The sequence below is a fragment of the Cyanistes caeruleus genome, chromosome 10 (assembly GCF_971803275.1).
Source record: "Cyanistes caeruleus chromosome 10, bCyaCae1.hap1.1, whole genome shotgun sequence".
NCBI classification, from domain to species: Eukaryota; Metazoa; Chordata; class Aves; order Passeriformes; family Paridae; genus Cyanistes; species Cyanistes caeruleus.
In genome coordinates this window covers 6,301,110-6,323,689 of record NC_141710.1, presented here as the reverse complement: position 1 = coordinate 6,323,689, position 22,580 = coordinate 6,301,110, and the positions used below count along the sequence as shown (strand labels likewise).

Here is a 22,580-nt window from a genome sequence, read left to right as displayed (position 1 = left end):
TGCTACTTCATGATCTGCTTTCCTGCAGTAACCAAGGTCACCTGGACTTGTGGCAGGTGCCTTTTCAAGGACCATCTGCCACTGCAACAGACAGAAGAAAAAAATATCTTGCCTTTAGAAAATGTTCAGAATGCCAACTTTTCATTTTTGCTACAGTTCTCACTTCCATGAGCTGGATAAAAGCTTATTTTCTTATGAAAAAGGAGGGTGGCCAATGATGGTTATTAGTTATGAAATTTGTACACTGAAAAGCTGAAGACTTTGCTTCATTACTCTGAAGCTGGAACCAGAGTAACCTCTTCAACAGGGTTTTTGTGTTTTTAAAGAAACATGCAACTCCTATTCCCATCTTAGAAACTTGACAAGGTAGCAGTCAGTCTCACAGCAGAAAAAGATGCCTATTTTCAGCAGTGTTTGGTTTCCTCAGTTCAGTAGTTTATCTAAAACATCCAACAATACATCAACCTTTCAAGGACACAGAGGCACTTGTTCAATGAGGAAAGGCTTCCTTCTGTCTCAAGGCAGGACTACTGAGACAGGGCAAGCCCAGGCTGCACCTGCAGGACATCCAGCCCCAAGCTAAGAGAATTATCCTTTCTCCCCCTCTACACCAAATCCCACAATTCATCCCAAAAATATTTCAGGTCCCCCTCAGCACTCATTCCAAACAAGATCTCACACACAGATGCACAAATAAATAAATCAGAGCAGTGTGGGGTTTTAAAAGCAGAACACAGGTTTATTTACAATCAAGTTCTTATGGGCAGCTGAATAAATAACAACTTTGCCCCATATACTCTAATTCCCCTCTGCAGGAAGTGTCTGAATGAAAGGCTGGGTTAGAGGGAGCCTGTCAGAGCAGCTCCCCCAACCCAGCCCCTCCAAAGAACACACTTCCATAGTAAAACACTATTGGGAAAGAAGAAAATAAAGTGCAAATAAAAAAGGCAATAAAACGCTGGTGGCTTGTCTCGAGGCCCAGATGATGTGGAAAGGTTTGGCTGGATAAAGATATGCCAGGTAGCTCACACTCAGTCACATCATGGTTTGGGGTGCCAGAACAGGGACAGAGCTAAGACACCGCTCCGTACCACAGAGGGCTCCAGCGCAAATGGGAATATTGCACGTGTGCTCAAGAACGGGGCAAGTGGCCTGGAATTGCCAGCACCAAAACAATGGATTTGGGATTTGATGCCACTGCTCCCCTGTGTACTGACAGCCGCCAGGACAGGACGGATGAACAGAAAAAGGGACCAAACATCTGTATTCCAGGACTGAAGTCACAGGATTACTACATTCCTCATCACTGCAGCACAACTTTTACAACCTCAACGAGCTCAGGTCTCTCCTCACACCCAATAACCAAACTGTGGTATAAAAAGATTAAAAATCTCCTATTTTGTGATACCCAAGTTGTTAAAGGGCATTTCAACACAAGGGTGCAGAAGTCCTGAAGAACAGACCATTGTCTCAAGAACTGATAAACAGAGTACAAATGACAGTGCTGGAGAGCCTGTGCCAGGATCAGAACAGATCCAAACTGAGTTGATGACTCAAAGACAGAGCTGTCAGAGCCATGGAGACTCTTTTTAAAAGCTGTTCCAACACTTCAAACTGCCTAGGATGTGTCTCAGGATCTTCTCACCCCGTGCCTGAACTAGGCCACCAGAACAGAACACAGGAGACAGGACATGCTTTAAGTCAGCATACACAATGACTTCTTTCCACAGTTTCCACCTCAGAAGTGCTGTAGATACATTTGTGTGACAGGATATTTGGCACAGCTGTCTGGTGAGGAATCCCGCTAGTATCATCAGCTCCACGTGGTGCATAGATACTGCAAGTAAAGGCATGACTAAGTAGCATTCTCCATCTACAACAGCTAATCCCATTCTGAGTCTGGGTGCCACAGTGCAGTTATGGCCGTGAGAAGTCTCTGACTCAGGCTCCTTTCTCCATTGCTTTAGAGCTTCCCTCTGGAAAGCAAAGCCCATGTGCTTGTCAGTATCCTGACTCTGGATGGATCTGGGCTCGGGTCTCCAAGCTGTGCAGCCATGGACCAGCACCACCACACACAGTCTTTCACTCTCCGTCAGTCAAAACTCAGACCACAGCACAGCCTTGTTTCCTTTGTCCACAGTGACCACATGGGCACCCGCTGGGGACCACGTGACTGCATTGATAGAAGAACTGAAAGGGAAGGCAAGAGTAAGTTCACAAGAAAGCTGAATTCCACAACAGCACTTAGCACTGGAATGAATTACTATAATACTCTTATTCCCAATTTAAAAAAACCCACATTTTCTCACATCTCAAGAGACTTGGGCTTTTAATAAGTCTGAGGGAGGTACAATTTCTTCAAAATGTATTGAATGCACTTTATTAGAATCATACCTCAGTTTAACAAGATAACAACAACAAATCTAATCTAATTCAATCTAGAGAATACTGCCATGAATCCACAAAGACTTTGCATATTAATAATTCCCACATGCCGATAAAAGTTGCAAAGCTGTGCAACTCCAACTTTTTGATAGCTCAGCAACATCCACAACCCAGATCCCCACCCTAGGCTGCATGTCCCACTTCCCTCACCTGTGATGCTTTGCAAGCGTCCTCTCCAATTTCCCAGTAAGCACATTCCAAATGTAGAGGGCCCCATCAGCTGAGCCAGCAGCCACATAGTTACCATCAGGGCTGTGAGATCAGACCAGGTGCGGAGGGCAAAGAACAATTTTCAAGTCAGCAATTTTCAGCACACATCATCATTCCACCCACAACTTCCTAAGCAAGCAACTTCGCATTAAACATTCCTTTAGGAGATTTGTGCTGTCATCTGCTAATACTAAGAGGTGAAAGCACTTTGAAATCAGAGCATTTCCAAGACATTGGATCAATATTTAGGGATACACTCTGGCTTGACCAAGAGGTAACCTTGGACAAATTACAAACTCTGTCCCAGTTTTTCTAGCTGTAATTGGGGACCAGTGCAGCCAAGCATCAGGAATCACTCCATTTAGCTGGGGAAAGGTTCATCAGGTATCTTGCTTATGTCTGACCTTACCTGAACACAACTCTTGTCCAGTCAGAGCCACATTTGAATCCCTGGGCACTGGAAAGATAGAATCAGGTAACAGTTAACTCATTTATGAGAAGAGATACTTACTAAAGAAAATGTTAAGGATTTCAGCATGGTTCAGAATAAACTCCAGCACCCCTTTACCCCAATTCATGTTGGGATACACCCTCCTCATACACCCTCCTCTCAATGGCACCCTAAGAAATTCTTTGCTGCTCCTAGTCATTCTAGAGAACTTTGCCATGGAGAAAAAAACCATGAGGAGACAGCTCTCTTCAACAGAGGTCCTGAAAACCACTCCAGCACTGAGGGTAGCCCACAATACAAGGCCCTAAAATTCAGTGTTCTTGTGAAGAAGACACTCACCTGAACGTCTGCTTGACAGCACTGACCCGCAGATCAATGATCTTGAGTAGATCATCACGGGAACAGGTCAGAAGCTCTGTTCGCTCTGGATTCAGGTCCAGAGCCGTGATTCTTCCAAGCAACTCCAGTTCTTTTACTATGCTTTCAGTCCTAAAGACAGAAAGAGGGGAAAAAAAGGAGGGAAAAAAAAAAAAAAAAAAAAAAGGAAGGAAAAAGAAAGCAGTGAATTAGGGTCTAGAAGCCAAATGAGTGCATCAAAACTTCTATTCATCCCAGTGGAAGAGCTAGATCCCATCTTGTGGATAGCATTTCCAGTGAACAGTTAAGACACTACTTTCCTCACAACCTCATCCTAGAACAGCACTAATATTTACCAGCACAAAAATATTTACCAGCAAGCAGGCTGTCTTTTCAGAAAAAAAATGGCATCCCCCCACAGAAAACCCCAAACAAACAAAAGACAACAAAAAAACCCCAGCCCCAACCAAACCTATAATACCAAACAACATAAAAGTAGGAATAAAAGTATCTTTAATGGCCCTTTACCATGTTTTTAACAGCCTCCCCAGCTGCCAAGCTCAGGAGGAAGAGCTCCCTACTTCAGATTAACCTAACAGCAAACCCATAACCACTCCTACACTGTAAGCTCTCCTACAATGGTTTTACCTGATGTCCCAGAAACGAATTTTCTTATCAAAATGTCCACTCATTACACACTGCTCAGTGCACACGATGTCATTGCAACTAGATCCTGCAAAAACTGTTTTTATACCTAAAAAGGAGAAACCAGTGGTGACACATTTAAATTCACATTGTCCAAACTGATGAAAACTGAGACAGAAAACAATCCCTAAATGCCCCCCCCATACAGTGGCCACACAGAGCAGTGCCCAAGGAGCAGCACAGGGTAAACTATCTTAAAATAATCCCAATTAAGTCTTCAACCTCTCTGCCCTTCTCAATCTCCTTTGCTGGGACTTTAAATGTTCCTATGACAGCTGCTTCATTTCCACTTCATATTTATCTATGTTTGCAATTCGGGTATCAAGGTAACCTTGAATCTCAAATGCTCTCTCAGTGCAAGCAGGTTTAAGAGCCCACAGTAGGAGAAAAACCAAGGAAATAAGGTATTTCTCTGGAAGAAAAGCCTGGATCCTAGCAAATCCTTCATTTGAGAGGTTGAAATTTTTGGCGTGTTTCCAAGAAACACTTCCATCCACCTCAGGGTTAAAAACTTGGCCTGGCTCCAAGTTTTTAGTGGAAGACTAAAATACCCATCCCCAGACTGGTAAACAAAGAACAATCCCAAAAACAGCTGCTCTCAGTGTAATAGCATTAACAGGGCTTCCTGCACACACAGGATTTCTTATTCCAGGTAACAGGCAGAAAGAATTCAGTTACTTAAAGTGTAACAGAAAATGGGATGACTGTTAGCTTTTTCTATTTTTATACTGGCAAAAAGATTCAATAATTGATCTGACACTAGACTGCCATGAGCATTCAGCAGAAGCACAAAACATGGATGAAAGGCCGAAGTTAGGATTCCTTACAAACTTTGCTGCGGAGATCCCAGAGCTTGAGGGTCCGGTCGTGACTTCCCGAAACAATACGTGCATTGTCCAGCAAGAACTTGGCTGACAGAACTTTACCACTGTGACCTGTCAGGGTGTGCTGGGGACAGGAGATTGACATGGTGAAACTGAGTATTTCCACTTGCTCAAATTGTAATTTGCACGTCTCCTGCATTGCTTGGCAGAAAAAACATCTATTACCGTTAAACAGATATCACCATTGAGTAGGACTGTTAATTATCAGAGTCCAGCCTGGAGCTGGGAAACACAAGTCATCTTTTGCTGCAGTTTTTCCAGTTACTCAGGAACCTGCCAGCTCCCTCCTCAGTACTCTGCACACTTACATTTCATGGACAGATGGCAACTGCAACACAGCCTTGCAGGACAAACCAATGACAAGGGGTTAAAGCATGCTGAAAATGGAAATTGTGCCTTTCTGCTTTTATGGAGCCTCCCTGAAGGACACAATAGGGTATCGAGTCTCAACTGTTATTACTTCTTAAAGCCTGAAAGCTGAGACAACCAGGGATTTCAGAAAAACTCCCTACAACAGCTTCTCTAAGCGCAGAGGGAGGCTCTCTGGGGCTGAGAACATGAACCACATTCACTTAGAATTGCTGAACATTTACATACTAAATCACAAAACAGACAGTGAATTACTAAAGTAAGAGTTATGAAAAACAAGACAAATCTTTGCAGATAGATTTTTTTAAAAAATACTCAACAGAGTATCAAATTACACAAAGCAATCTGGGCTTGGGGAAAAACAAAATAAAAGCCTTTAAGAATGGAAAGAAATGGGAGCTAAGTTTGGGAAAAAGACCCAAACCTGATACACAAAACATCATCCCAAAAAGATCACCTTGCCTTAAGAAAGGAACACAAACTCCAACAAGGAGGATCTATCTTCCACTCTGCATCTCTCCTTGCCCTTGCTGCACAAACATCACATACAGGTATCCACATTTAGACAGGGAATTTTGGCAAAGTTTACAGTGATTTCAGCTTTACTACCTTCTTCTGCTTATGTGCAAGCCATGCCAAGTCCACAGTAATCACACTTGAAACACAGAGCACTATTTCATCTCAGCAATGAACGCACTCCAGGAAGATTATGTGAATGTTTGCAGGTGTAACTAACTTTTTGCAGTGAGTAATCTATGTCTGCTAAACTTGTATTCACTGCAGTTCACATTCAATAGGTTTTGCAGCCAAGGAGAAGGTGCAAAAGAACTGATACTCTTCACTTTCCTGAGACTTGACATCTCCACACTGAGAACTACCCAATGCATTAGAGTACATCTATTGGTTATAACCAACATTTAAATGTCTGAAGATCTGAACCTCAAAATAGCATCTTATGAAAATAAAAAGTTGAGAAAAAGTGTACATCGGAAATGACAATTAAAAAAAGCTCTGGGAAAGCTGTAAAACTTTTCTTTTAGTCTATCAAAGGATTATTTTCAAATCAGAGACAAGTATTAGAGAAGAATATGAGTACCAAGTATTTAGGAGGAAAGGAGGAACCTTCCAAAAGACATTGAGGATGATGTCCAACATGTTGAGGCTTGCTGCCTTGGACAGCCAGGCAGAGGGGTCCTTTTCAAGAATGCTGCTCCTGACTTAAAACAGAAGTTCTGCTTTGTCCTCCACAAAGCCCTTTTCAGCAGCCTGTCCTTCAGCCTCGAGGCTGAAACATCAAGGTGGCTCTCCATAAATCATAAAAGGCATTTAAAGTTCCACAGAGGGGTACACAAAAGTGTACACACACTTTATGTGGCAAGGCTTTTCTAGAGCAGGGTTGTATTGGGAAAAATACACAGTAATTGGAGCTTCCTGCAAGACTGCATGGAGATCAACATTGTATTTTAGGTCTTGCTGTGAAGACCTTCAAGAGATTAAGAACCTCTCAACAAAAAGAACTATTAAAAAGCATCTGTAAATGCCCAACTTAAATTCCCATGTCCCCTTTAGACAAAACTGGGAATACAAGACAGAAACTAATTGTGCACTGTTTTGCCTCACAAGACTCACCCGTAATCGATTGTCATCAACTGTCCAGATTCTGCTGGCAAAGTCATTTGAAGCTGCTAAGAGGTAAGAACCCTGTGAACACAAGATTCCTTTAAAATTCCTTCTGCTAGTCGATATGCAAACCAAATTTAAATATTTTCAAGAAACCATTAAAACCATATTAGTACTATTTTGTCAAAGGAAAAAAGGAATAAAACCAAAACCACAGTAGCAAATGCCAGTATGTAAACCTAATGTCACCCTTCCCAAAGGGCTGTGACACCTGCTTCTCACCAAAATGAGCGGGTTTGTAGAATCATGGCCATAGATTATAACAAGAATAATGTATACCAATTATAACAATAACCAGACCAAAAAAAGGACATTCATCTTTCCCTTTCACTGCAGTGAGAAAATGTGTTCTAGTTTACCCTTCTCTGTTGTAGAGTTGTTTTCCTCTCTTTTTTTTTTTTTTTTCTAGAGGAAAAAAGCCCTCTATCATCTACCCTCACTGCTTAGAAAGGTCTCAGAGTGGAATTAGCCTGATTCTTACTATTTTCATTAAAATTCTAGCATTTTAAGCTAAGATTTCAAAAATGAAATGTACCTGAGGAGAGAGAAATCTACTTGTTTATGACTTTAGGCTTAGGGCTCCCACAAATCACCCATGATGGAGAATGGCCACCACAAAATTTATGCTTGCATTCCTGTCCATCACAAAAGACTTTCCTGAATCTTTGTAATCCTTTGGCATCTCACCCAGGCAACTCTCACTAAAAATGTGTTCAAGCAACTTGCCAAACCTCAGGACTAGCTTCTCCTGCAGATTAACAGCACATCTCTAATGAGCTGGTCAGTGTCCATAAGAAGGATCCTCCTGTGTGCGTATCATAATTCAGCACAAATGGCAAAAATTATATCAGCTTTGTTCTGTGGAAGAGGTCTCAGCAGGAAAGTCAGATCACATGTCCAGTTAGACCAATCCAAGACCCCAAACTCCTTCAAGCAGTACTGTTGGATGCTGATCCCAGTCATGTCTCCGCTGCTCCAGGTGAACATGAGCTGAGTGCATCTCACACTGTCAGCAAACACTCTGCCAGCCACACCATTGCTGTGCTGTGGCTGCGGAGAAACTGCTGGGAGAAGAGGGCATGGAACTGCAAGTCTTGGGATAATCAGACCTTTTACTATTCATCACAGACCTCAGTAAACTACTTATGGAAAAAAAACTTCACAGAAATAAAGCCTCAGTGTATTTGCTTCTTCTGTGCTGTTATGTCAGCTTCAGTGGAAAGCTAATTTCTTACTTTAAACAAAAATCCGTAACAGCCAGTGTCTGAGCTGCATGTCATCATCTGAATTTTAAAGCAAGGATCAGAATTACATACAGACTGCATCACATCAAATAAAGATCTTTTGTACAATTTTAACTACTTTCAGCTACTTTCATGTTTTAACCCATTTCTTAGGTAACTTTTCAATTAGAATGGAAATGATGGTAAAGAACAATATAATTCCATCAATTTATTCCCAATTATGAACAGTGGATATTGCACAGATACTTACAGCACTATCAAATTCTATGCTTGTAATCCCAGCATTACTACCAGAGAGGGAACCTTTGGGTTCACACCTATCTGCACAGAGAAAGATGAACAAAAACTTGAGCAATGGATTAGAACAGAAGCTGACACAAAGTGACCCATAATATGAGTTTATTTAGCATCCCACCATTCCCCAAAGCAGAAAGGTTTACCTCCCAAGACTTCCCAAAGCTTAACCCTCCGGTCCATGCCTCCTGTTGCTAGTAACCGGGAGCCAGGGCTGAACTGCACCGCATTCACCTCCCCATCATGTGCATCCTGAGGAGGGGAAGGAACAGAACAGCCGCCCAAAAGAGAATTAGCACACACCCATAACCCACAGATCAGAAAGCTACAGAACTTAAAAGGTTACACAGAATCACAGCTGTGCATCTTTCAGCAGTACATAGGAAATAAAGCCACAAACTCTGCTGTGGCTGGTGGCTGATCCTTTTCTGAAGAAAAAACAAAGGCACATCAATAAAAACAGCAGCAAGGACTCAGCAGCGCTAACAAACTAACAAAAGCGTTACAGTGCTTCCTAAGCTTAGACTCTTAAGTCAGGAGAGGGGAAAAAATACAACTGAGAGGACAGAATAAGAAACAGTAACAGATGATGTGCTGTAGAAGGAAAGTAACTTTACATTCCTCCATCTAGAGACGGCCATGGAACATGATCCAATCAGTTCATGCAACCATGGAACAATCAAGTCAGGCTTGGATTAAGCAGGTCTGCTAGGAAACAGCACAGCAGATGCACTGCATTCACTGGGTGTGTTGGTGATTGTGCAGTACAAGTGTGACAGCACCTGCTTGCAGAGGATTTGGACTTATGCTGTGCCATCTCTGCAGATGCACTGACCCCCCAGCACCCCTACTTCTCACAGCTTAATGTTCTGAATTCTTGAACTTTTAAAACTTATGAGAATTTTAAGATTCATTCTTTTTTTTTAACTCTATTCATTTCACAGCTTTATACTACTTACCCACAATCTTAATAATTTTTAAAGCATTTTCAGTAACTGCTCTTTCAAAATCAGCTTTTCTGGAGACTTGTATTTTTACAGAACTTGTTGTTTGAATGTGGTCTGTCAGCTCATATTTAAGGATAATCACGCTTCAAATCTGATCTTTCTGCAAATACAGAGGAGCCATTCACAACAAAACTGGTGAAAGGCCTTGCCTAGAAGCTATGCCTGGGAATGATTCCTGAGGTGACTACCTTTTCCACCTCCTACTTGCTTCTCCAGAGGTAAGCCCAGCCTGCTCTCTGCCAGTCCGCATATCTGCCTAATCCATCACAGAGTCCTAGCTCAGAGAATGCTATGCCAGACCTAGACGTGTCTTGACCGTCAACCTGGGCTCAAAACACTGGAACTAAAGCCTAGCATCTCCTCCCCTGATGCCCCCTACTCCAGCCAGCTCCAGCTGCCATTTCAGCCATGACCTTATTTTCACTTGAGGTGACATTGCTACTCCCTTCACCCACAACTTCCACTACAGAATACATGTGCTTCCTTGCTGCAGTGAGCCACACTGATATTCTGGATGAAGAAAATAAATAATTTAATATCCATGAAAAATCCACATCCAGCTCTGGAGTGCCCAAGAAAGCTCCAGAAGCATGTTCAAAAAAGCAGTTGCATTACAGGACAACTTGCTTTCAGTCACAAGACAATAAACCTGCACAGAAAATTAAGTTTGGCTTTGTGAGGCCAAAGTACACATAAAGGAGGTCTCAGCTTGAAAACCTTTGATCATGCACAGCAAATGAGGACACCCCATCACCTTGAGCTCCACTTCACCAGGTATGTTGGATTACATTTGGTGCCACAACTCCCTTAACTGTGGAGAACTGGAACTGAATTAATCCCAAACTGTCAGCAATCTCTTCCTCAATCACAGCTCTACTATGGCATGATAGAATAGGGACTGCTGGGAGCCAAGGGGGCAATGGGGTGGAATTTCCCTGTGCCCTCAGAAAACTTCTTTGTCATCATTGACCTCAGTAAGATAGACATCGAGCACGCTGGCTCTGAGAAACATTTAGGATAAGAATTAAACAGAATGAATGCTTCTACCAAACAAAGAATTCCTTCCTGTTCAGCAGTGCTAATAGAAAGAGTCTCAGGATATAAGTTCCCACGTAGAGGATTCTCTTCCTCCAAAACCAGAACAAAGAATGGCAGAGCAAAGAATTCCTTCTGTACTCACAAAGACACATATGGCAGTAGTGGGCACTCTCACTTCTTTACTGGCACCTGGATGTGGCTCTGCAGTATCCTGGGGTGCAGGGAATGAGGACATAGAACGCCTCCTGAGATGAGACAAAGCAGAGACATTTTAAAATGAGAAATGAACACTGTTTCTCTTGAGTTCATCCTGATCTGTAACTGTAAATTAACTACTCTGTACAGAAAGTAAAAAATTAAGGAAGGTGCTTTTAATGTCTTTTTTTTTATCCCACCTTTCAAAAATTACATTTGTTATGTAACACTATATTCACTTGTGGCCCTAGATATTTCACAGTTCACCACATAAGTTACCTTAACTGATTACTGACCTCATTTTGGAGCAGTGTTTTAATGTTTTCAATAGGAAGAGAAACATGGGACTGGCAGCAGCTGCATCTTTGTATCTAGGAAGACTTAATACCATTTCAGCTCTACATACCACACAGCAAAATGCTCTGTTCCAAAGTTTGGGCTGCTCCATTTAAGCAAAGACATCCACCTACTGCAGAGCTGAGCTTAGAAGGACCGGCTCTGCTCTGGTTACTAAGCACAGAACCCAATGACTTATTTTAAATAACCCTACTGAAGGAGCAAAGTGCAGTGGAAAGTAAGAGCAAACCCCATGTATTCTCTCCACAAATAGGGGCTCATTGCCTCTCTCACTGTAGCTAGTTCCTAACCAGTTATCAACTGCAGAATCTAATCAGCACAACGCAGCTGGGTTCCATGTTACTTCAATGGAATACAATCACATGCTGGACTAAGAGTGGATAATGTTTTCACCTGGCAGTATCAGAAGACTGATGTCCCAAAAGGGGAGACTCAGACAGACTGGAGGGAAAGGTCAGAGGTCAGCACACGGCAAGATGGAAGAAACAGGAAGTTGAGGAGAACAAAAAAGAAAAAAAAAAGAAAGGCAGAAGCTAGAAGGAAGACTGAAAATATTTGTTTGCATTCCCTGCATCACCAAGATTTTGGTGTACATTGAAACCAATAAACAAAACAAGGAGGTGAAAGTTTTCTAACCTACCCAAAGATATTAGTGATAGAGTCCAGAAGGCCTCCAGCTGGCTGGGAGAGTCGCTTACTGAAGGAGGGGAGGACAGGTTTAAACCTTGTGAATAGCTTCTCCACATAAAGATCAATACAAACACATTTCATAGCAACATGTCTCTGGAAAGATTCCCTCCCCTCAGACCCAGCCCAGAGACAGAGAGCACCAAGACAGGCATCAGTGCAAAAGTCATCAGTAACTACAACTAGAAACACATTTTGTGGGTGAAATTTCCTCATGCCCCTCAACCTCACCCTGTGAATTGCTGGGTTTAGATAGAACAGTCTGCCAAGTCTGAAGTTTCAATCAAATTAATCCGTGATCTCACATAACTACCTCTTACTTTCCACTCACTGCTATTTTAGAGAAAGAACAAGATGCATTTAATCTAGGTGAAGATTATTTTCAGCATTTCAGATAAACCCAGCTATTTCCAAAGTCATATTGATATCTTGTAGAGTAATTGAGGCATAAAACAACAGGCATTGTAATAGCCATGATATTAACTAGTTTTTAAACATTTGTTTTAAAGATTAAACAAAGATTTTTCAGGCACTAAGGTAACTTAGTTAAAACAGCAAAGGAAAACCAGCACATCTAAAGCATGGCAACAGAGAACACAGCACATGAGTTTCCTACTGCTCTGGTAGTAGCACTAAACTGTGTTTCACCTAAAGGCAACTAGAAACCCAAGTTACGTTCCCAACACTGTTCCAGCTCTACTATGCCCCTTGTCCTTCCCCAGTGACATGACAAGAATCTCTTGGTCACAAACCTGGACGTCCGGCTGACAGCTCGCACTGGAGAGGTTTCCTCAGCTGTGTCAGAGGTTTCATCTGCAAGCACTTCAATATCATCATCCCTGCTGAAGTGAGAGAAAACACCTCCTTTTCAATCAGCCACTGACAGCATGAACTGACAGGATGGCACTGTTCCAGGGCCTGTCAGTGTCCATGCCCAATGCAACACAGGTTTATAACAACAACAACGCAACACACAGGTACATCCAGATAACAAATTCTGATGCAACTGCCACTGCCAGAGATGTAACTCAACACACTGTGTCTGAAAACAGATACAGACAGCAACTAAATTTCATTTTTTCTTTCCAGCTGCCAATTCCACTTCACTGACAGCAGGGCTGGATTTCCACATCCCCCTTTCTGCCTTCAGACCTCCTTTTCAGATTCTCCTTACTACAGGCATCCTATTTCAACCTCTAGCACTAACTACATACAGCATTGTAACAACCTACCACACCTGAGCAAGGCTAAACTACAGGGTGAATGATATTTGCTGGAACAGTTACTGAACAACAAAAACATGAGTTACTGACACACCAAGTAGAGGTGATATCAGTATCTTTTTTGGTGTTTCAAAACAAGCAAGTGTTAAAAAAAGCAAAAGAGGCTGACTAAATTTTCCCGCTTCACCTACACTAGACACCCTGATACTTTTTACACTGTTGTACTTCAGGTGCTGCACCACTAAGTGTGAGAGCTGTTTTTGTTCACTCCATTAAAGTGTTGGTGGTGAACTGAACACAAGTGTGAGGCTCCAACCCATGTACAATAAATTAACCCTGCTAAATTACTCAGCTAATGCTGAAGATTTCCCCCCATTAGTCACCATAGACTCTGACAGCCTATTACTTTTATCTTCAGTGACGATTTTTCCTCCACTGCTGATTTCGCAGGACACACTATTTTTAAACACATTTTACTAACTTAATGCTATTTGACTGAAGAGAATTTTAAGTTCAGTATTTAAATAATCAATTTGTGCAATTAGATAACACTCAGCTGCAAAAGCATTTAAAAGGATGAAACCATTTGTAATCTCTCATTTCAGAGTATAGCTACACTTTCAATTCAATAAGATTTTGGTGGAGAGTATACATGAAAAGACAGTGGAAAATACATTCACTGATTGAATGTATCAGGCTGGTGTTTCAATAAAATACTATCAAATTCTGCCAATATTTGGTTCTAAAAATCTAAAAAAAATTCTAAAGTTTCTGCTGTTAAAACTATGTGTAGCTAAAGAACTTTCCACGTTTAGTTATATTTTTAAGTAAATATAAACAGCCCTGAAATGGTGCAGTTTTTCCCTTCAGTAAGTAGCACATTTACACAACACAAACTCTCTCAAATTATAAAATCATGAAGAAATCAAAGCCATCTCTGAAGCAGAGTTTAAATAGTATACAGATGCAATTATGCTGTAGGGTGTCTCATACTCCCTTTCCACCTGCCCTTCCTCCCTCTCCCAGCCTTTCACACAGCACTCCCCTTCCAGAGGGATGCACTGCTTCTGTCCTTCACAAGGGCTTGCGGCACAGCACTCAATGTGACTCTGTGATGTGAGCATAAAGAGAAAAGATCTCCAAAAAAAGCCTGCAGGCTGCTCTGGCACCACTCAGCAGGGCTCAGGGAGAGCATCAGATGCAGCTGTTCTGGACTGGGCAAACACGAACACCCTGATCAGCCCAGCTCAGTGCACCCACAGCTCCTACTGCCCACTTCAGCCACCTGATCCAACAGCACCCAGAGCCAAACACAGCAGGGCAAGAACAAGGCACCAGAGGGATTCTCTTCAGCTTACCAGGTAGAGTAGTCCACTGCTTTTCCCTGAAACAACAAATCTCTGCCAGTATGGAAGCCATGTATTTTCACCCAGCTTAATTCACTCAGTACCTGTTCCTACAGGAAATCCTTGAGCATGTTTGTAGTCTAACATTTTAAAATCTAGGCATCTCCAGAGTAATTGTTTCATGACTGCACTATTTCATGAAAAACTATCTTAAAGACCAAAGGTACATACCTCAGCATAAAAACATTTCTTATAAAAACATCTATTGACCATATGAACCATTCCTGGGACTTTTCTGTCCAAGCATCTATTTTCAGTCCTAAAAGAGCTCCTTCTTCTGTAAGTTCAGGCAGAGAGAGTTACAGCACATTTCTGACTTGACACGAGAAGTTCAAACACTCCTCTACCTCACCCAATTCAGGAATATCAAAGATACCATTTATCATGCATCTGCATAAACCTGAGGCATAAACTGATGAAAGAGACTCTATAAATCAAGACTGCTTACGGCTCAACAGGCAAGGGCTCTTTGGCAGCTTCTGCCAGCTCCTTCTGCAGCCTGGCCTGGCGTCTCCTAAAAAAGAGAAACCAAGGTTATTAAAAAACAAAAACAACATTTCCTTAATCCCATTCCAAAGGCTACCCTGCACAGTTTTGATGGGCTTCATAAAATTAAAAAAAAATCAGTCCCCTGCTCTAATTTTATCCCACCTTTTAAGATACTCTGAGCAGGAGAGGCAGTTTTCTTACTGTGAGTAGCAAAGGACAAGATCCCTCCGGTAAGGCAATGAGGCAAAGTGAACCAAAGGCCATTTATGATCCATATGAATATGCATTAGCTTGGAGGGCAAGAATGTGCCAAATTAACGATTATGTTAGTGAAGCTAATACAAAACTGACAGCTACTGCAAGACTTGTATGTAGGTCAGTCTCCAGGTACCATTAGCTGGCAAGTAAGCTGCAACAATTCAGAAGAAAAATTACTTTGCAAGGAAAAACAGCCATAAAACTACTTTTGCAATAAGTTTTACACAGCTCAGTCTCATGGCAGATGCTCATTCTAGAGGAATGCAAAAAACACTGGAGTTAGTCAAGTCAAAAAAGGATAAAACTAGGAGCAGTATAAGATGCAATATCAACAAGAGAAGTCCAAATCTAACACTAACAAAACCCCACAGTTTCTTTCTGATTTATGATCTTCAGCACACAATTATATGTTGCTGAAGAAACAAAAGAATATGTTTTATTCATTTAAAAGACAGGAATGTTTTCATGAAGTGTCAGTCTGTGTTGGCTGGAAAAAGAAAGTTCTGGACTCCTACTGTGATGTGCAAGAACAGAGATTTCAGAGCTCAAAACTAAATCTGGTTTTATCCTATGCACTCATAATAAAAAAATGTATCAGCTTTATCAGAGGTCATGTATCTCACCTTGAATCCTTTTCATTTTCTGCATTCAAACGATTGGCTTCTTGTGCTTTCTCTGCCATCCAACGTGAGACCAGCTCCTGGTTGTCTTCAGTAGTTTTCCTCAACTTCTCCTCCAAGGCATTGAAGGTGATCTGGAGAGCGTCATATTCATCTTTCAGTGTCTGATTAGCTCGCTCAAGATCCTGCAGTTTGCTACGCAATTCTTGGCACTCTGTTTCCAGTTCAGAAATCTTTTGCAAATACTCTGCAATCCTGGAATGGCAACAAAACATAAAAAACCATGAGGACCTCCTTTGGGACCTGTGCCATCTTCCTTGTGTTGTTTGCACAATGCCTCACAAAGGCATTTTTAGCCCTGGGCTAAGACTCCTAGAGAATATTATAACTGCAATAAAGAACTCCATCAGAAGTATGGTCACAGACAAAACAGTTCTTACTCACTTGGCTTCGTTCATCTGCATCTCTTTGTCTTTCTGCTGCATTTGGTTGTTCAGATCGATTACAGACTGGGCCAGCTGGGGAGAGAAGAAAATTGCATTACAAATTGTAGGGATGTCAGTGGATAACACACTTAGCACCCTTCAGTGCAAGCACAGACTAATCTAGCATTAAAAGCATGGATCACGCATTTCAGACCTTTTTTTAACCTAGCTTTCTATGCTTTCTGCTACCCAAGTCATTAACTCTGAGAATCCACTTTCAAAAATGAATTGTCAAAAAGCTGCTGTCCTTTGATGTCTCACTCTGTTCCCTCAAAAAGTTTCACTAATAGTCAGATCTAACAGAATGTATACTGGAAGAAATTTTAGTACTGGAAAAATCAATACAGAAACTAAAAACTCTCAAGTAAACAACAAATGAGTACTGACAACCAAGAAACAAATCATCCTGTTATGGCCAGAATAGCCATTTCAGGAGACACACAGCTCATACTGGGAACACAGTATGTGTTTTGGTGCCACCAAAAGTTTTCTCACAGAGAAAGTTGTGGGTGCAGGGGACAAAGAGGCAGAGGCTGATGCTGCTGAGCTGCAACTGCTAGCTCCTAGCTTACCCAGGAGCACAGCCTCAGCTGCCGAGAAAAAAGGAAGACTGATTTTTGGGAAGAGTGCCTGCCTGTGTAAGTGGTTTTAGGACACCAGGTTGGGAGTAAAGAAAATACTGAGTGCCCTGACCACTTGGTGCACACCTTGGATAGAAAACCATCTCCCCTTTACAAAGTTCAGAATTTTTGACACGGGAGCTTCTCCACACCTCCAGTAAGGTGTGATCAAGGGGGCGTGTTATTATTTTCCAGGCCATTCACACCTTTTCCCCATGAAAGTATGCAGTCCCATTCAGTTTCCAGACTCATTCAGTCCACTGCTGTGCTTGCAAAAACCAATTCTGCTGCTGAAATTCCTTATCTCCTTGTCAAAATAAAAACCCAAAACACAAACCCAAGACCCCCTAGCTTTTCCTTTCTTCCAGGCCCAAGTGTCATCATTACAGAACTCCTGGCCTCTGAACCAGCACTCTGTTTTCAGACTAGCACCATGGCTCTTTTAACCTTGACTGGTGCTTTTTTACTTTGTCCAGTGCCACAGAAGCGGTGCTGCAAAGTGAGGCCAGTGAAACCACACACCCTATATGCCACTCACTCTCTTTTCCAGTTATTAGTGGTCATATACAGCTGTGCAGCCCAGATCAGTTCCCCCCTCCTCTAATATAACTAATAACCTATTAGTGAAGCAGAAAATTCAGCACTTAAAAATCATGCTGTGCTGACAATGTAAGCTCTCATCTCCTGGTGACAGTATTACGGACCAGCCCATCTCTGGTTGATTTTAGTCATCAAGAATTGGGGAAGTTAAAAAAAAACCCTCTAGATGAAAGGACAAAAAAAATGATGATTAATGAGCCTGGTATAATCATGGTCAGGCTCCCAAAAGGCCACATATGGACCACAGAGAACATAATAAGACTTTCCAACCTCTCCACGTTTCTTGTGCAGCTCAGTCAGCTCCTCTTGGTGCTTTATCTTCAGCTGGGCCAGTTCTTGCAGCTGAGCGTCATTCCATGTGCTATCATGTCCTGGGCTGCAATTGGACAAAGAAGAAGAAATGTCCCAAACTAGAATCCAGTTGTTTCTGTGCCTTTACCAGGGTCCAGACATTGCCTCCCTTGGATGCTCTGTACACCAGGGACACAGCTGATTTGTAATAAACCAAGCCACAGTTGGCTTTCTACACCATGCACTCTTCACCAGCCAAAAAGCCATCACACAGTAATGGAAAGTTACATCTTCTGAGGACCAGATTCACTTTTTGTACATTTCTAAACTAGAATTCAAACTCCAACGGAAGATGACTACCCTTTGTTTAAATTTGCACGAAGACGACTGAGTATTAGAAGTACACTCTCTAAATTCTGGAACAATTACAAATATTTTACCACCCTGATTTGTTCTGGAGGGAGCTGGTGGCCCTTGAAGATGCAAGATGTCTGGAGAGGGTACAGAACCAAAAGCCAGGAAACCAATGGAGTATTCCCAGGCCCTCGAGTTTACAGTCCCAGGTGTGACAAGTCACTTCTCCATTGGTCTGACTATACTCTTTTTGTGTGTAAATTTTGAAGTGGTTACTAATTGTGTTTTTAAACACTATTACTGTGAGATAATCTTGAATTTTTATATATCAGAACATTTATATCAGCCTCTGCCTGAAACAACTGTAGAGTGTATAGAGTATAACATTTATCAGTCATGTCTCTGAAAGCAGAGACAGAACATACACAGCTTTTTTAAAAGCATACACACACACACATACTCTGAGCACATTATCACCTATATTTTGAATTACAGCTTTTTAAAAAATATCATAATTTTATCTTCAACACCGTTATGTCAGACAAACAGAACAAGGAAATTACATCCCTTTCTCCAGTCATTTTGTGTTGTAATAGTCCAGGGGAAAACAAAAAATCCATCCAAATGCCTCACAGTGATATCAGTAACTTAATGCTCTTCTCAATAAACAACCAACCAACCCCTCACTGAACTAATGCCGCACTAACTCCATTTAAAAAAAAAATAATGTGTGCAAATAGACAGGAAGCTAAGTCCTGTGGTAACATCCAACATATCCCATAACTCCATCCAAGCATACCTCTATAGCCAGAACTAGATACTACTCCCTGGCCTTGAGGAAAGTAAAAAAACTTTCCCTCAGCTATCTAGGATTAGAAAAATAATTCTGTTTCAAAAACTTGTAATATATTAAGCATAGTATCAGAGTTCAGCTGAGTATTTACTTTCAGATGCTGCTTCTGTGCCTTTCTTCTCATTCACATTTAGTCCAGCCTCATCTCTTAGACCTGGCATTCAGACAGAACATAATTCCCGTAAACTGAAATGGTTCAAGACAACTGAAGCCATCAGAAAGCTTTTGGGAACTTTCACATGGTTATTAACTCCAGCCTGCTGGAGTTTTGCCTGCAATTCCTGTAAACCCAGCAGCTCCTCCTTCTCTGTCATATTGATTTGTTTTGTATCCCAGATGGACATGCTCATACAGTTTCCTGCTGTAGGTTTTGGTTTCAGGGCAGAGCAAAAAGAATCTCAACAGAGGAAGCAATTCTCACAAAAGAAGGAATTCTGAGCTCCTTGTCCCTGCCTTCTCTTCAGGTACACTGAGGGCAGAGCCAGTCAGCTCTGTGGAACAGACAGGCTGTCCAAGGGACAATTCTGGCACATGGGTTTGCTGTGCAGTCAAACGCCAGCAGAACCAGCAGCACAGCCCCTGCCTTCAGCACCAGAGTGCTACTCCCAGGTTAGAGAGGAAGCTTCCCAAGAAATCCTACTAAAAAGCAGGCACAAAACACCTTCCTTTTGGCATCTGGTGCTTACTTAGGATTGACACTTCATAATCATGATTTATTTCTGTTCTCCCCTTTCATGTGATGACACAGACTGAAAGACACTAGCCATTAAACCATCCCATATTCATAAGGAAGAGCAGGTAAACACTGTAAGCATTACAAGACAAACAGACTAGGAGCAGCAGCTCACTGTGGTTCACCTCTATTCCATGAGTTTTCCCAAACTTGGCTAGACCTTTCTGTGCTACATATTTTAAACATACTGTAACTTTACCACAGGCTTAGACACAGCTGTAAGTTACATTTAGTCCAACAGAATTTCAGTTTTCTGTGTGCCAAGTCACTGTAGAGATCCTGGAGCTGTTTGTGTGAGGCATCAAACAGTGGTTTAGGTTACAAGGTGCACAACAGACAGCTGCTGACTGAAAAAGGAGTGTCACATACCTGATCTCATGTCTGCTCTGCATGTCATATTTTTCTGCTTGAAGCTTATCAGCCAGCACTGCATGAAGGTCTGACTTTTCCAGTAGCTTGTTATCTGCAGAGGCAAAAAGTGCACTTTAGACAACCAGAAAGAAAATCCAGATTCCCATCTTCTGCCTAGATGACTAGCTGTGATCTAGTCCCTTTAATTACTCTGACACAGCCAAATGCTAAATGAGCCTCCACCACATCAGTGTGTTCTCCTTCCTCTTTGATCTCAAGAGGTTAAGGCACCATCCACCTACAACCCCAGGAACTCCTCATTAATCCAGATGCTGTGTGGGACTGGTCTCATGAAAGCTTAATAGAGACAGGGACTACTCAGGTGCATTGCAATCTGCTAAAACAGAGAGAGTTCAAAGTTCAGACTCTTTACAGGTCCTCAAAGGACAGCAAGCAGAAGAACAGGCCTGGCAGAGAGGCCAAACCCAGCTCTGCCATTTGCTTTCCCCCACAGTTTATGGGACCCCCTTCAATCCTGACACAGCTGAGGCAGGAGAGGGGCGGGCAGGAAAACCTTAAACAGAGAGTGCTGGCCCCTGGATAGCTCCAAATTTTACAAAAGACCATGAGCAGGGTCAATAGCACCATTGTTCTCGATTCCACAAGCAACTGGGCGGGAATTGTGCAGACAATTCAGACATTCAATCACTGCCCAGAGCACAAAGCGCTTCAGCCTCTGAGGGAACTGAAACAACTACGTATTTTCCTCAATAATGCAGAAATTCCAGCTTTCCTGTTATTACAGACATGTCCCAAACAGTCCCGTGAGAACGGCTCGGGCGAGGCCAGGGACCCTGAGCCACATGCCTTTCCCACTTTTGAAGAGGAATTTGAGAATGATTCGGGCTGGAAGGGAGCACAGTGGGTCACCAGATCCCACCTCCCTGCTCGAGCAGGGTAATCACATAGCACACGGCACCGGAGAGAATCCAGTTCTGGAATATCCCCAGAGAGGAAGACTCCACACCCTCCCCACTGAGCAGTCTCCCTGCAGATACTGATGGGCATCGGTGAGGGAGAAGATAAACGCCACTTCGGCCGCTCCCCCGCCGGGCCCCGCTTACACTGGGCGATGATCTCCTCGAAAGCCTGCCGCTGCAACCGGTCCCGCCGCCGCAGCTCCTCCGCGATGTGCCGCTTCCAGGGGGGGAAGCCGGCAGCGCGCAGCCCCGACGCCATCTCCGCGGCAGGCTGGGGCGGAGCGGGCCGGGGCGGGCGGAGCGGGCGGCACGGGGGGCAGGGAGGCGGCGGGAGCGCGGGGAGGCGGTGAAAGCCCCCTCAGAGCCAGGCCTGGGCCCGCGGCCGCGCCCCCACACCCGCCATGGCGCCGCGCTACGTCAGGGGCCCTCGCGTCTCTGCGGCGCTCCGCGACCGCGACAGAGGCTGCCCCACCGCTGCCTGACGCCGTCCGCCCGCCTCCGGCTCTGCCGACCCCAGCACCGGTGTCCCTAAGCTTGAAAGCGCCGCGCGAGATCGCGCTGCAAACGCAGAGGCGGGGTCAGCCTCAGGCGGAAGAACAGGCATTTTCTGAGGCGAGGAGGTCCTGCGCCGCGCCATTTTGTGTCCGCAATGCAGGCGCCATCTTGAGAGTGGCGCTACCGCCATGTTAAGAGTGGTCCTGCTGCCATCTTAAGAGTGGCACTGCCGCCATCTTGGGAGCGTCTGGGCCGCCATCTTGAGAGTGGCAAACCCGCCATGTTGAGGCCCCGGCCGCCCCACAGCAGCGCATGCGCGCAGGCCGCCGGCTGCGGGGAGCCATGGCAGCGCCATGCGGGGCGGGGCCGGGCCGGAGTGTCCTGCCACACGGGCCGAGCGTGCCGCGGTCACACCGCGCGCAGCTCCGTGTCCCCGCAGGGTCGGCAGCGCTGTGTCGTGCTGTTCACCAGGGACACTGCTGAAGCTTTGGTAAGGTTATAGACTGGTGCCCGCGTGGCAACGGGACTGTGCGGCCTCGGCAGCTACCGTCAAATCTCTGTGATGTGATTTAACAGCCTGCCCCTCTTAAAGATGGGTGCTGCTGTGAGTGAACATTAAACATTTAGTAAGGGCTCCACAGAGATCAGAGGGAGTGTTGTACTGCACTACGTAAAGATGACACACAGTGCCATTTGTTGAGTGCTCCTTGTGCTCTTTTCCCGTCCCTGTACGCGGCTTCCCTCAGGGCCTACTGGGAATCCTGGAATAATGCGATGGGTCAGGCTGGGAGGGCCCGCAGTGGCTCATTTGGTTCCCCCCCACCCCGTGCTCCAGCAGGGCCATCCCAGAGCACAGGGCACAGGATTGTATCCGGGGGACTCTGGACTATCCCCTGTGA

At 43.6% G+C, this 22,580-nt stretch overlaps 1 protein-coding gene, 1 long non-coding RNA gene and 2 other non-coding genes across 9 annotated transcripts in view; 1 reads left to right on the top strand and 3 right to left on the bottom strand.

The window, feature by feature from the left end:
• Positions 1 to 713: 713 nt before the first annotated feature.
• On the bottom strand, positions 714 to 22,069 carry ATG16L1 (autophagy related 16 like 1). 6 transcript variants are annotated; one of them, XM_023933342.2, is made up of 19 exons: positions 21,331 to 21,985; positions 20,225 to 20,318; positions 17,895 to 18,000; positions 16,364 to 16,437; positions 15,923 to 16,174; positions 15,001 to 15,066; positions 12,676 to 12,765; positions 11,877 to 11,933; positions 11,630 to 11,677; positions 10,827 to 10,929; positions 8,786 to 8,891; positions 8,596 to 8,666; positions 7,051 to 7,122; positions 4,996 to 5,116; positions 4,112 to 4,217; positions 3,446 to 3,595; positions 3,065 to 3,112; positions 2,596 to 2,697; positions 714 to 2,190 (listed from the first exon to the last, which is right to left on the bottom strand). In XM_023933342.2, exons 1-19 carry the CDS (start codon positions 21,443 to 21,445, stop codon positions 2,097 to 2,099), a joined length of 1,875 nt encoding a protein of 624 aa, XP_023789110.1. In that variant the 5' UTR covers positions 21,446 to 21,985; the 3' UTR covers positions 714 to 2,096. The 6 variants fall into 6 exon arrangements, with proteins under 6 accessions (XP_023789110.1, XP_023789111.1, XP_023789112.1 ...); XM_023933343.2 differs by having other exon boundaries at positions 12,676 to 12,762; XM_023933344.2 differs by lacking the exon at positions 11,630 to 11,677 and having other exon boundaries at positions 21,331 to 22,054.
• LOC111933801 (small Cajal body-specific RNA 6) lies at positions 7,970 to 8,232 on the bottom strand. Its single transcript, XR_002866884.1, has one exon.
• Positions 10,347 to 10,617, bottom strand: LOC111933802 (small Cajal body-specific RNA 6). The gene has a single exon (XR_002866885.1).
• LOC147651251 (uncharacterized) overlaps positions 22,000 to 22,580 on the top strand; it is a 14,736-nt gene continuing 14,155 nt past the window's right edge. The window contains exon 1 of the long non-coding RNA XR_015274657.1: positions 22,000 to 22,171. This is a non-coding gene — a long non-coding RNA (uncharacterized LOC147651251). The remainder of the gene's footprint in view (positions 22,172 to 22,580) is intronic.

Bases quoted from the DNA above. Each gene is read 5' to 3' on its own strand.
- ATG16L1 (XM_023933342.2), bottom strand. From the start codon at position 21,445: ATGGCGTCGGGGCTGCGCGCTGCCGGCTTCCCCCCCTGGAAGCGGCAC. The intron at 3,113-3,445 runs GTGAGTGTCTTC...CTATCTTTCCAG, and splicing joins GCTGTCAAGCAGACGTTCAG to TGCCCAGGGATTCAAATGTG. The intron at 2,191-2,595 runs GTGAGGGAAGTG...CTTCCCTTTCAG, and splicing joins ACGCTTGCAAAGCATCACAG to TTCTTCTATCAATGCAGTCA.